This window comes from Hyla sarda, chromosome 8 (genome assembly GCF_029499605.1).
Source record: "Hyla sarda isolate aHylSar1 chromosome 8, aHylSar1.hap1, whole genome shotgun sequence".
Taxonomy (NCBI): Eukaryota; Metazoa; Chordata; class Amphibia; order Anura; family Hylidae; genus Hyla; species Hyla sarda.
Genome location: NC_079196.1, coordinates 47,511,038 through 47,525,192, shown reverse-complemented (window position 1 = coordinate 47,525,192; position 14,155 = coordinate 47,511,038). Strand labels below are relative to the sequence as shown.

General features: G+C 40.6%; 1 protein-coding gene across 5 annotated transcripts in view; it reads left to right on the top strand.

The window, feature by feature from the left end:
* Positions 1 to 14,155, top strand: part of LOC130284323 (sodium channel protein type 2 subunit alpha) — a 310,775-nt gene that overhangs the window by 161,316 nt on the left and 135,304 nt on the right. For 3 of the 5 annotated variants that reach the window (XM_056534558.1, XM_056534559.1, XM_056534560.1), the window contains exons 8-12: positions 3,387 to 3,450; positions 5,297 to 5,438; positions 6,626 to 6,832; positions 7,111 to 7,395; positions 8,777 to 9,157. In XM_056534558.1, coding sequence (XP_056390533.1) covers positions 3,387 to 3,450; positions 5,297 to 5,438; positions 6,626 to 6,832; positions 7,111 to 7,395; positions 8,777 to 9,157 — 1,079 coding nt within the window. The remainder of the gene's footprint in view (positions 1 to 3,386; positions 3,451 to 5,296; positions 5,439 to 6,625; positions 6,833 to 7,110; positions 7,396 to 8,776; positions 9,158 to 14,155) is intronic. The other 2 variants (XM_056534562.1, XM_056534561.1) reach the window with 1 other exon arrangement.

Sequence of the window (14,155 nt, the reverse complement as noted above, 5' to 3'; positions counted from 1 at the left end):
GCTTTAAATACCTTGATAAATGCCCCCTTATATTCCCTAAAGGGATTATCTGCCATAAAGTAATTTTAGTACATACCTGCCAGGCTATGTTTTTTTTCAACTGGGTATTTCCTGTTGGAGTTCGGTCTCCTAAACTACACATCCCATAGTTCCATGCTTGTAAGTGTGAAGTTACATTCCTCCCTCCCACCCATTCCAGCACAAATGAGCTGCGTCCTTTTAAAAGCCAGTGTTTTCTAACCAGGCTACCTACAGCTGTTGCAAAATAATCTCTCCCACCCAGCAGTCGCTCCACCCATTAAAGCAGACAGGCTCCATTTGTCAACTGACTAGTGATGTCACATCTCAACGCACTGCAACCCGGGAAATCCCGAGACCTGAGTAATTTTGTATGCTGTTAAAAATAAATATTGGGGTGAAAATCACATAAGAATTGTGAGACCACTACCGCACACGTGAACTACACTAACTTTACAGCCCCTATAACATTGTCAAATACAAACAAAATTCCTGGAATACCCCTTTAAAATCTACACATCATTTTGTTAAAATTCATAGAAATGTCATAGAGACAAGTCTGACGTTTTTATCAGTGGCGGTCTAGGAGACCCCCACCGATCTCTGAAACAAAGGAGCAGAAACGCAGATGAACACTGTGCCCTTAAAGGGGTACTCCGGTGAAAACCTTTTTTCTTTTAAATCAACTGGCTCCGGAAAGTTAAACAGATTTGTAAATTACTTCTATTAAAAAATCTTAATCCTTCCTGTACATATTAGCTGCTGAATACTACAGAGGAAATTCTTTTCTTTTTGGAATGCTCTCTGATGACATCACGAGCACAGTGCTCTCTGCTGACATTATTATAATAATAAGTCTTTATTTATTTATTGTTGTTGTCCTTAGTGGGATTTGAACCCAAGGCACCAACACTGCAGGTCAGCAATGCTAACCACTAAGCCACCATACATCTGCTATGCACGGTTGCTAAAATGGACAGAGATGTCAGCAGAGAGCACTGTGCTCGTGATGTCATCAGTGTTCCAAAAAGAAAGGAATTTCCTCTGTAGCATTCAGCAGCTAATAAGTACTGGAAGGATTAAGATTTTTTAATAGAAGTAATTTACAAATATGTTTAACTTTCTGGCACCAGTTGATTTAAAAGAAAAAAGGTTTTCACCGGAGTACCCCTTTAAGGCATTTTATGGAGTCTCATAAATTTGTTTGGCTTTGCGAAGAAACAAAATTGCACAATGTTTAAAAGAATTCTTCTGCCCCTTTGTTTCAGTGATCATGGCGGTCTAAGCACCTGTACTCCCTCCTCTCCAGATCAAAATTTCTGATGTTTCAGTAAATGTCAGAATTTTGCCAAAGTTAGAGCTACACTTTAATACGACACATAAATATGGCTTGTTATTATGGGACAGCTCCTTTAATTGTGTAAACTAATCAAAAGCAATTAGAAAACAAATAGGATAATATATTAGAAATGTATAAACAACAAAATGTAATGTCTTTTTTTTCATTGCTTTGATTACAGTTTTCAAAGTGTTATTATTATTATTATTATTATTTTGTTAAGTGTTAGATCTTTTCTGCCAAAGTCATAGATCACCAGGATATACCATCAGCTGAGAAAAATCCTGAGACTAAAGTACACTGGTTTACCTTAGTGAATGTGACTCCTGCAGAGCCAGTGGTTGGGTTGGCTGCTCTGCAGGGAAAACGTTGTTTGGTAGGGGTCTCAGACAGAGCTGCTGCAAGGATTTTTGCCACCCTAGGCAAAAGCTAATTTTGCTTCCCCCTTGACTCCGCCTATTGGCACGCCCCACCTTACTTCTGGGGTGACACACTGTAACAAGCTCTCTCCTCATGTACCGTACTTTTCGCCATATAAGGCACATAAGACGCACCCAATTTTAAAGGATGAAAAAGTAGAAAAAAAAGATTCTGAACCAAATACAATGCAAAGTATAGGACAGTGATCTTCAACCTGTGGACCTCCAGATGTTGCAAAACTACAACTCCTGGCATGTCCGGACAGCCGTTGGCTGTCCGGGCATGCCAGGAGTTGTAGTTTTGCAACATCTGGAGGTCCGCAGGTTGAAGACCACTGGTATAGGAGGTAATACTCACGTGTCCCTGCCGCTCCGGACCGTCACCGCTGCCCTGGATGTCGCCCTCCATTGCTGTCGCAGCGTCCCCGGGGTGTCCCCGTCGCTCCGGAACGTCTCTGCTCCCCGGTATCCTCGTTCTCCGTTGCCGCCAACACGTTGCTACGCACGCCGCTCCTATTGGATGACGGGACGTTGTGCGCGACGACATGATGACGACGAAGGAGAGCGCCGGCCATGCAGGGGATCCCGGCACTGAGCAGACACCGAGAAGGAAGGTAAGGTCCCTTCCGGTGTCCTGTAAGCTGTTCGGGACACCTCAATTTCACAGCGGCGGTCCCGAACAGCCGGGTTAGTGTCACGTACGCTTCAGATGCGTCGGTCAACTTTGATCGCCGTGTCTGAAGAGTTAATACAGGGCATCACCGCGATCGGTGATGTCCTGTATTAGCCGCGGGTCCCGGCCGTTGATGGCCGCAGGGACCGCCGCGATAGGACAGGGTTTTAATGTGTATTTGCCATATAAGACGCACCAACTTCCAACCCCCCTACCCCCCCCCCCCCCCAGTTTTGGGGAAGAAAAAGTGCGTCTTATACGGCGAAAAATACTGTGATTAGCTAACAACTGAGGTGACACATAAAAACTTGTAGAAAAACCAGCTCTGTGGATAAAACATGAAAGCTCTTTAATGAAAAAATCCAATTAAATCCATTGAAGGCAGCAGATCAGCACGGACATACAAAAAAAGTACAAAAAGCACAAGGTGAAAGTCACTGGGGTGACACACTGTAACAAGCCTCCTCCTCATGCTGCTGGCTGGGTGAGTGGTTCGAATGCTGGTTGTCTAGCTTTCTTGCTGCAGGCAGAGCAGTGCCCCCCATCAAGAGGGCGCTCTAGGCGGCTGCCTATTTTGCCTATAGGCAGAGCTGGCCCTGGTCCCAGAGGTCACATCCCCCATTGATCTCAAAGTGATGGCATATCCTATTGATATGGGCTGGGGTCATTTATATCTTATACAGTGACAACATTTTGCTAAGATCAGCTCCCGGTACAGCTAGTATCCCAGTGTGCCAATGTACTGGGAAAAGTTTTGAAGGGCTGAAGCTCTGTGTGGCCCCTTCCTTCTTAGGGTCAGTGGGGTCCCAGAGGTCAGATCTGCATGTGTTACCACTTTATACTGTAAGATGTTAATAAACCTTTCAGTTGGATTGGAGTACATCATATAGCACATTATAATGAGTTTTCTCTTCTATGCATCTATCCGTTCCTGCAGCTCACTTATACCGGTTGGAAGGCCAGAGGGACTTTTTGCTCTGCGGTAACTCTTCAGATTCAGGGTAAGATATTTTCCTGCTAGACATTTTTAGATCAAGTCTTCAACTTTTGTAACAGTCCTTGATGTGTATTTTATTTCTTGTCAGCTCAGCAAAATCCTATAGCTCAGTCATTGTTCAATTTTTAGTAACATGTTCAAGGGGAAATGAACTGCAACCTGGTGCCATAGGACAAGGTCACCAGAATATAGGCCCAGATTTATCAATCTATCTGAGGTCGAAAACTTTATGATTTTACCATAGCAACCAATCACAGCTCAGCTTTCATTTTACCAGAGCATGTTAAGATATCATATTTGAGCTATGATTGGTTGCTATGGGGAAATCAGACAGTTTTTGTCTCAGACAGACTGATAAATCTTGGCTATTGCGTTGTCATTAGCTACTATGAGGCTGAATTATGAAGTCTAAAAGTCAGTCTTTGTCTATTTCCTCTAGCAACCTATCTCAGGCTGGGTTCACAACACGTTTTTGCAATACAGTTCCCGTATCAGGTTTTTGATAAAAAAAAAAAAACGGATTTCTCAAAACCTGACTAAACTGTGTCAAAATGTGTGTACAAATGTTTATCTGTATACGGTTAAAACTTTTCACTCCATTATGAATAGTTTCACTTGTTTGATTGAAATTCCAAGAAAAAAAACTGTGCAAAGTCAAAAACCGGGTGGTGAAAACCGGATGGAACCGTACGCACACACGGTTCTGTACGGTTCCCATTGAGTCCCATGTAAAAAAACAAAAAAAAACGTATACGGTTTCATACGGTTTTTCACCCGGAACAAAAACCGTGGTAGGCCATGGTTTTCTGTCCGGCATACAGTTTTGAATGGGAAGTCTATGGGCACGGTTTTCTGTAAGGTTGCATACATTTTTTTTTTATGAAACCGTATGCTGAAACCGTATAGCAAAATCTTGCTGTGAACCCACCCTCAGCAGAACTTTTTTTCAGAGCACAGTATGAAATGCAAGATGAGCTCTAATTGGTTGATACTGGCAACAATAACTTCTTGTAAACAGCTTCATAAAGCTTCCCTCATATGTCTATTGAAGACCAGGAGTGCCCACCCTTAGGCTATGTTCACATGGAGTGAATTTTAACATCAGATCGCGGCCGCCCGGCGCCTGAACTGGCAGCCCGAGGGCAGCTCACAACCCCTTTAAGTCAGAAGTCCTGGACTGCCTTAATGGCTAGTAACCAGGCATTGTTGCCTATGCAGGAGTATGATGTCCCAATATATTGATGTCAAGTCTCCTATAAAGACATGTAATAATTTTTTTTAGGGTGTCCTGAGTATTTGAAATGGAGTGCCACTTTGTAGAGGGGCCAGCATTTATATATACTGGCCACCACCCAACAGTCCACCAGTAAATCTAATAGTTACCCCTGATCTAGACAATGTTGTGTAGCTCTTCTAAAATATAAACACATTCGTATAAGCCTGTTAGTTGAGACACCATCAATTTAGACATTTTCAGAATACAGTATGTATTTGGGGTGAGAGAAAGATGGGGTAGTAACGTGGCCAGTTGGGGTATATAGCAGTAACGTGGCCAGTTCCATTACACAGCACTGAGGGTGACAATTTTACATTACTTTGCTAAATTGACAGATATCCCTGGGAATCATTTTAAAATATTAACAGCTATCTAGGGATCCTATGTAAATCGCATATACTGGATATAAGTTAAGGACACATCTAGGAAAAAAATTTACCAGAACTCACGAGACACAATATTTCTCTAGTATGACTATATTGACTTCACCACTGAAATTCTCATATTTTATGTGTTTCCTGGCTTTAACTTGTATACTTACCCATGGATCTGTTCTTCTTATTGTTATCTTTAGTCAGTGCCCAGAAGGATACATCTGTGTTAAAATCGGAAAAAATCCTAACTATGGCTACACGAGTTTTGACACTTTCAGCTGGGCGTTCTTATCCTTATTTCGGCTGATGACGCAGGACTACTGGGAAAACTTATATCAACTGGTGGGTGTTTTGTTGTTAGGAGTGTAATGTTACATTGTAGAATAACACAATGACCCCCTAAACAGGACAGGATCAGGGTTTTTTTTTTTTACCACAAATGAGGATATACAAAAAGTTTCTGTTAGTATAAATGGTAGATTTTAGGTGGCTTTAGGTTTTTTTTTTCAAAACCATTTGTGGAACATAACCTTTAGTATATAGCATTTTCAAGCACCATATTTTACACAGACCAGTTTCTATCTTTTAGAATTGTTTTAGCAGTATAACAGATTGCTTCTCTTAGAAAGTTACCTGGCTCAGTTCCTGTGTCTCTTCTAGTTTCGGCAGGGGCTGGTCAGCAGTGTCGTTTGTCATCTTGACTTCTGATTTTGTACTGCAGTGCCCTCCCCTGCAGTAATTCCAGTGTAGGGACCGTCACCCAGTTGGGGCCACCCTTCAGGGCAGTTCGTTCAAGTAGATAGGAACAGTGGCTCGGGCAAGATTTTGGTCTGCACTGATCCCTTCCCCGGATGTAACAGCTACTTACTAGAATCATTGTTAAAATATATTTTTTTTTTACTTAAAATTATATATAACATTAAGCAAAATAAAGTAGTCCTTACTGTGTTACAAAAAGTCCTTAAACAGGTTATCCATTTTATTCATTATTTTTAGAACAGATAGTGGTTACAAAGAAATTCTCGCACTTTGGAGGACTCAGTATGTTCTTGTATTCAAATAACAGTTACTCAAAGTTATATAATAAAAAGGAACTTTGTTGTGCAATTATTAAAATTCATTTATTTACATATAGCAATATTTCAGCCTGGCTTAGTCTGGGCAATATATTACATCAAGGTACTGGTATAATGTAAAATATTGCAAAGACTAAGCCAGTTGCAACTACATAAGGGCTGCATGCACCAACTACTAGACTGTACATAGTTCCAGCAAATGGACCGAGGATGCAAACTAAGCTGTACTAACACCTTATATAAGGTCCATTGTACACAGGATTACAAAACCTATGTAACAAGACAACTAATATATGTAGCACGCAGGCACAAATTGACTGTCATATCAGACTCATCTGCATAGACGCGCTGCAACTCCTCAAACAATGTGAGATGAAATTTGTATGCAAATTAAATAATGGGAAATTACCATATACCATGTTTGTTTTGAACTATATGCACTTTCCTTTTCAGACCCTACGAGCTGCTGGGAAAACCTACATGATCTTCTTCGTATTGGTGATCTTCTTGGGCTCCTTCTATTTGGTGAACTTGATCCTGGCTGTGGTTGCCATGGCCTATGAAGAGCAGAACCAGGCAACTCTAGAAGAAGCTGAGCAGAAGGAAGCTGAATTTCAGCAAATGTTAGAACAACTTAAAAAGCAACAAGAAGAAGCTCAGGTACGCTCATATGTATTCAGCTGTGCGTTTGATATGGAAATGAAATAATTAGCAATTTCCCAAACTACTAATTTATTTTGCTTTGAGAATCCCATTGCTTGTTCTATAAAGAGAACCCATCACGAGGGAGACAGCAGTGAAGACTAAATCCATCTTGTTAAATTGTAATGATTGTTATATAATATAAATGTCATGTTTGAGGGCTTCACAGATACCTTTAACATACTAATGATGTACTATACATGTAATGAAAACATACTCATGTGTGATTCAACCAGGCCGCAGCTGCAGCAGCCCTAAATTTATCAAGAGAATACAGTGAAGATGGTGGCTTTGGGCCCCTTTCAGAAAGTTCATCAGAAGCTTCCAAGCTAAGTACGAAAAGCGCCAAAGATCGAAAGAATAAAATAAGGCAGAAGAAAAGAGGGGGAGACAACGAGAAAGGTGACGACGAAAAGTTCCCAAAGTCCGAGTCTGACACCAGTATTAAAAGAAAAGGTTTCCGATTCTCCATTGAAGGAAATCGATTGACTTATGAAAACAAGTTTTCATCCCCGCATCAGGTATAGTTTGAGATATTTTTGTTATTGTCATTATATTCACTTATCACACGTTTCCCAGTGATCAGACCCCCACCAAGTAGGAGGATCATGTTGATAACTTTGGGATAACCCCTTTAAATCTTCTGACATGCACATGTACTAATCTATATTCATTGGGTAAATTATTGACATGGCTTTGTCTATATCGTCTGCTCTATATTAGCACTTCCTAAACTGGGCTGCACAATGCCCTAACCTAGCAAGGTAGGGTCTGATTGTGCATATGATCCACTACATGTATTCTTATGATAGTTGTCATGTATTATTTCTATAGTATCATTATATTATTAAGGATATCAATCTAGCTTTTGATGGATAATACAAAATATCCTGTATCCAGTTTCTCAACACAGGCGCATACACGCAAAGACGTTATCGGACAGGATATTATATTCATAAGGGGTCAGGCTAGGTTTAAAAAAAATCCCACCTATCTTCCACCATTGCCATTCCAGTACTCACTGTGATCCCCACTTTCTGGCCCCATCTTAACATATGGGAAGCAGCTTGAGATGCCGGTTCAGCCAATCACTAGCTGTATCTGATCCCCACATACCACATAGCCAATCACTAGCTGTATCTGATCCCCACATACCACATAGCCAATCACTAGCTGTAGCTGATCCCCACATAGCCAATCACTAGCTATATCTGATCCCCACATACCACATAGCTAATCACTAGCTGTAGCTGATCCCCACATAGCCAATCACTAGCTGTATCTGATCCCCACATAGCCAATCACTAGCTGTATCTGATCCCCACATACCACATAGCCAATCACTAGCTGTATCTGATCCCCACATACCACATAGCCAATCACTAGCTGTATCTGATCCCCACATACCACATAGCTAATCACTAGCTGTAGCTGATCAATATTGCAGCCCGTGATTGGCTGAGCGCACATTTTCTGTGTTGAGACGGACCAAAAAGTTGCTGTACAAAAAAAAGCTACATCCTGCTGGAAAACCCAATTTCTTGATGCAGCTTTTGAGCCAGACTCTGAAAAGAAGAAAAAGTACAGAGAAAAGACTAGTGTTTTTTCTCATCTTTTGTATCCATTCAGGCTTGACTCAAAAAGTCAAAAACTACCAGAAAAACTGTGTAAATTTTGCCCTATACGGGGGAAGATTTGTCAAAACCGGTACAAAGGAAAAGGTGCCCATAGCAACCAGTCAGATTGCTTCTTTCATTTTGCAGAGGCCTTGTTAAATATGAAAGAAGTGATCTGATTGGTTGCTATGGGCAACTGGGCAATTTTCCTCTGGACAGGTTTTGATAAATCTCCCCCTAAATGTGTTATATTTAGTTCTAGTATTCACTTTCTTTTCTGTTACAGTCATTGCTGAGCATTCGTGGATCCCTGTTTTCTCCAAGACGCAATAGTAGAGCCAGCCTGTTCAGCTTTAGAAACCGCGCAAAAGACATGGGCTCAGAAAATGACTTTGCAGATGATGAACACAGCACCTTCGAAGACAATGATAGTCGGAGAGGCTCCTTGTTTGTACCTCACAGACACGGAGAAAGGCGGAACAGCAACATAAGCCAGACCAGCAAGGCATCCAAGACCATCCCAATGCTTCCGGCCAACGGCAAGATGCACAGCACCGTGGATTGCAACGGAGTGGTCTCTCTGCTTGGTGGTCCATCCGACCCAACATCGCCTGTTGGACTACTACTGCCAGAGGTGATAATAGATAAACCAGCTTCTGACGACAAAGTAAGGAAGATTTATGTAGTCTAGGCATGGTGGTGCCTTAATACCACATATCTTTTATCTTGCCAGCTGGATCGAGTGACAACTCCGCATCTGGTTGTTTCAGAATTTTGAATGCAAATGCCTATTTTTCTAAGAAACCTCTTATACTATAAGACTCTGCATATAGTTGTTATTACCAGAAATAGCTTCCCTTTTCATATTGCTTCATCATCTTCTGCTATAGCAACTGACTGTGTGTCTCGGTTAGGCTCTGTTCACACAAATGTCATGCAGGAACCATCAAATAGAGCAGGACTTCATGGGTACAGGATTCACGGCGCTGACCAGGAGAAGGAACCGCGGGACTAGAGGTAATCCACCAACTGGTTTATTAACATCAATGCAACGCGTTTCGCTGCGCATGCGCAGCGAAACGTGTTGCATTGATGTTAATAAACCAGTTGGTGGATTACCTCTAGTCTCGCGGTTCCTTGTCCCGATCAGCGCCGTGAATTCTGTACCCATGAAGTCCTGCTCTCATTGATGATACTACTCCAGGAAGGCTGCAGACGGGCTTGTAATTCCTCTATACGTTTACCATTGTTGTGTATGCGGGTACACAACCCATATTGGTATGCAGCGATTTACCCTCCCCCTCCTTGTTGCTAGCGATACGCCACAGGGAGCGCCTTTGCTTTTTCTATTCAGGAACCTTGACAGCCATGCTTGATCCTATTCCTAGTGGGTAGTGGTGAACCCTGTAGGACCATATTGACTTTAATGGCCTCTGTCGGGATTCCAGTGTATTTTACAGCAAGAATACTACTGTAAAGTGTTCTTCTTCTACCATCATTACTGGAAACCCCAATGGACCCCATTAATGCTGGTGTGAACAGAGCCAAATGTGTCTGCAGGCAGATCCTTCCCAAGTTGTTTACTCTACATCACTGCTAATAAGTGTCTAAAGATGAGCAAATGTTATATTTAGCCTTTTATTTACGAGCAATTATGATTAGTTCTTATATTCACATGATTGAGATGCTACATTGTAACCAGTATCTTTGAATGGACCTACAGAAGTCTATGTGTGTGTTTTCACACGTATTAGTTAATCTACGTCAGATTTGCTCATCTTTTCACTTGTGCTTCGTATAGATTTGTAATCACTATTGATATACTTCTGGAAAAAATGGGGCAAAATACATATTTACATGGATAAGAAAGATGTGATGTGCAGCAAATTGTTCAGATTCTTGCTCTTGCATAAGTGGGTATAATGTACATAGACCAGATAGCTGGCAGCTACCGGATCTCCTACATGTACCCTAGGAATGTGTATTCTCTATTAGCTCTCCTTATGACATGCCACCTATACAATCACAGAAATAATGTTATTTGGCTCTACTGAAACATAACATTTAAAGGGATTATCCAGGAAAAAAAAATGTTTTTTATATATCAACTGGCTCCAGAAAGTTAAACAGATTTGTAAATTACTTCTATGAAAAAAATCTTAAAGGGGTTTTTAGTATGTACCTGGCAGACAGTAATAGACATGCTTAGGAAGGATCTGCGCTTGTCTTGGGGCTAAATAGCTGTGTTGTGAGATTACCATAACACTGTGGCTAGCTTTTTGTGAACTTGTATTTCCTGTTTGATTTTTCTTTTTTTGACTACAAATCCTACAATTCCATTTTCCTCCTTCCCACACATCATCCACCCCACCCATTGAAACACAAATGAGCTGCAGACCTGTGGTTTTCAATTAGGGTGCCTACAGCTGTTGCATTAGTTGCAGATTGATCCCTCCACCCATTGAAGCAGACAGGCTCCCTGTCATCAGCTGACTAGTGAGTCAGGTATCGGCCGCATTGGAAGCTGGGAAAAATCTGAGACAACAGTCATTTTGTATGCTGGTAAAAATAAATAGTGGGGAGAAAATCACAGAAGAATTGTGAGAAAACCGTCACACACGGGTACAGACACTATATTATGAACTACACTAACTTTACAGGCCCTGTAGCATAGTCAAATAAAAAAAATTCCCGGAATACCCCTTTAATCCTTTCAGTACTTTTTAGCTGCTGAAGTTGAGTTGTTCTTTTCTGTCTAAGTACTCTCTGATGACACGTGTCTTGGGAACTGTCCAAAGTAGAAGCAAATCCCCATAGCAAACCTATTCTACTCTGTGAAGTTCCCGAGACAAGCAGAGATGTCAGCAGAGAACACTATGGCCAGACAGAAAAGAACAAGTCAACTTCAGCAGCTGATAATTATTGGAAGGATTATGATTTTTTAATAGAAGTAATTTACAAATTTGTTTAACTTTCTGGAGCCAGTTGATATATATATATATATATATATATATATATATATATATATAAAAATTCCCGGAATACCCCTTTAATTGTTCTTAGTGCAAAAAATAATACATAAATAATGTGTCAACCAAACAAGATGCCAGAAGGTGAGGAGATGTCACATCCATAGATCCCTTTCTGTACCCAGTGTTTCATTCATTGTGGATCTGAGTGTGTGGTCCCTATGTGGACCAGGTTATATCTTGTTTGTTTTGTTTTATGTTTTGTATTATGCAGCCATGTCTTTTATGTGAGTATTATCCTGCTGATTAAAGGGGTACTCCAGTGGAAAAAAAATAATCAAATCAATTAGTTCCAGAAAGTTAAACAGATTTGAAAAATCTTAATCCTTCCAGTACTTATCAGCTGCTGTATACTCCAGAGGAAGTTGATTTGTTCTTTTCTGTCTGACCACAGTGCTCTCTGCTGACAACTCTGTCCGTGTAAGGAAATGTCCAGAGTAGGAGCAAATCCCCATAGCAAACCTCTCCTACTCTGGGCAGTTCCTGACACAGACAGAGGTGGCAGCAGAGAACACTGTGGTCAGACTGAAAAAAACGACTCAACTTACTCTGGAGCATACAGCAGCTGATAGGTACTGGAAGTGTTAAGATTTTTTTAATAGAAGTAATTTACAAATCCGTTTTACTATCTGGCACCAGTTGATTTGGAAAAAAATAATTGTTTTCCACCGGAGTACCTCTTTAAGGTCCCCTGATGAACTCCATTATTGTTAGTAGCAATACATAGGGATGAAACCTGTTGGGAAATATGGGACAGATGTTGTCTATAGAGTCTCATCAGCTGGAATTTGTGACGTTATTTTGGCATTATTGTGTGAGTTGATTTTTTCGGTCATATTTGCTCAGTCCTACACCTCCCAATTTACCATATGTCCATTGACCTAAGTACGCTATTTTTTGTGTGTTTTGATGTTTGTACATCTTGGTGCTGGAGGGGCATTCATCCTATTTTATGGAGAACAATTAAATGTTACATTCCAGTAGAGCCAAATTACATTATTTCTACATATGCCTCTACATGCTGCTTTCTATGTTGCTATATTATGGAATAATTAAAGGGGTTATCCAGGAAAAAACTTTTTATATATATATATATATATATATATATATATATATATATATATATATATATCAACTGGCTCCAGAAAGTTAAACAGATTTGTAAATTCCTTCTATTAAAAAATCTTAATCCTTTCAGTACTTATGAGCTTCTGAAGTTAAGGTTGTTCTTTTCTGTCTAAGTGCTCTCTGATGACACGTGTCTCGGGAACTGCCCAGTTTAGAAGCAAATCCCCATAGCAAACCTCTTCTAAACTGGGCGGTTCCCGAGACACGTGTCATCAGAGAGCACTTAGACAGAAAAGAACAACCTTAACTTCAGAAGCTCATAAGTACTGAAAGGATTAAAAAATTTTAATAGAAGTAATTTACAAATCTGTTTAACTTTCTGGAGCCAGTTGATATATATAAAAAAAGTTTTTCCCTGGAATACCCCTTTAAATCCTAGAAGTAATGCTTTTCTGAATCCCATAGACAAACCTCTGTTTTAAATCAGATTTTTACAGAGGGTAACAGTAGGGCCCCAAAATTTCTAAGGGTGCCATAATACAGCTCTATACAGCTCGGATTATAAAGAACCATAATACGCATAAATGCTTGAGGGCAGACCAAAAAAAATAATGATATAAAATATTTACTCGCTGCCTGCTCATTCATCTGATCTGTGCACATTAAAATGTTCTAAACTTCACCATCTGAACCCCAATAATCCAAACTTCTGAGACATCTCTAAGACAGTGCTTTCCAACCAGCGTGCCTCCAGCTGTTGCCGAACTACAATTCTCAGCATGCCTGGACAGCCTTTGGCTGTCCAGGCATGCTGAGAGTTGTAGTTCCGCAACAGCTGGAGGCACGCTGGTTGGGAAACACTGCTCTATGACATGTCAGAAGTTTTTGTTGAATTTTCCAATGTTGAAATACATGTATTTTGCCATCTTTTCCAGTATTATCAAATTGTCAAACAATTGTAATTGTTTGTTTTGTAGCATTTTGTGTTGATGTATACTGTAGATTCATGTGTGCATAAAGTGGAACCAAAACCCTAAAAGTTGGCACAATTGCACAGGTGGACAATGACACGTTTCACACATAAGAAGGTACTGTCTAAGCTCAGTGGCCATATATATTCTGAGGGATGGGAGAACGGTGATGTATAGAGATATGTATCTAATATAATCCTATCGTGAAAATGGTATATTTCTTTGCCCAAGACCTTTGCATGGAATAAGATACATTATGCATATACGGTTATCTCAGCGTATACACCAAAAAAGGTGCTAAACATGATCTCAGCAGAACCTCAATGGATGACAGAAAACCAAGTGTGCAATGCTTGGCAAAAACTGGGGATACCTCGAAGCACTCTGTCTATCCACCGATTCTGGTGATATTGGTCGATGATCTAATGTGAATGAAGGCCTCTCGACTTTGTAAGGGCTTAGCTGAGCATGAATGTTTGTGGAGATTTCGGGAGACTTTTGGCCAAATGGGCATTTCGCAGACCGCTATCTAATGTGTATCTATGGATGAAAAAAGAGCGCTCCTTGGTGTGATAAACGAGATACAAAGGGGTACAC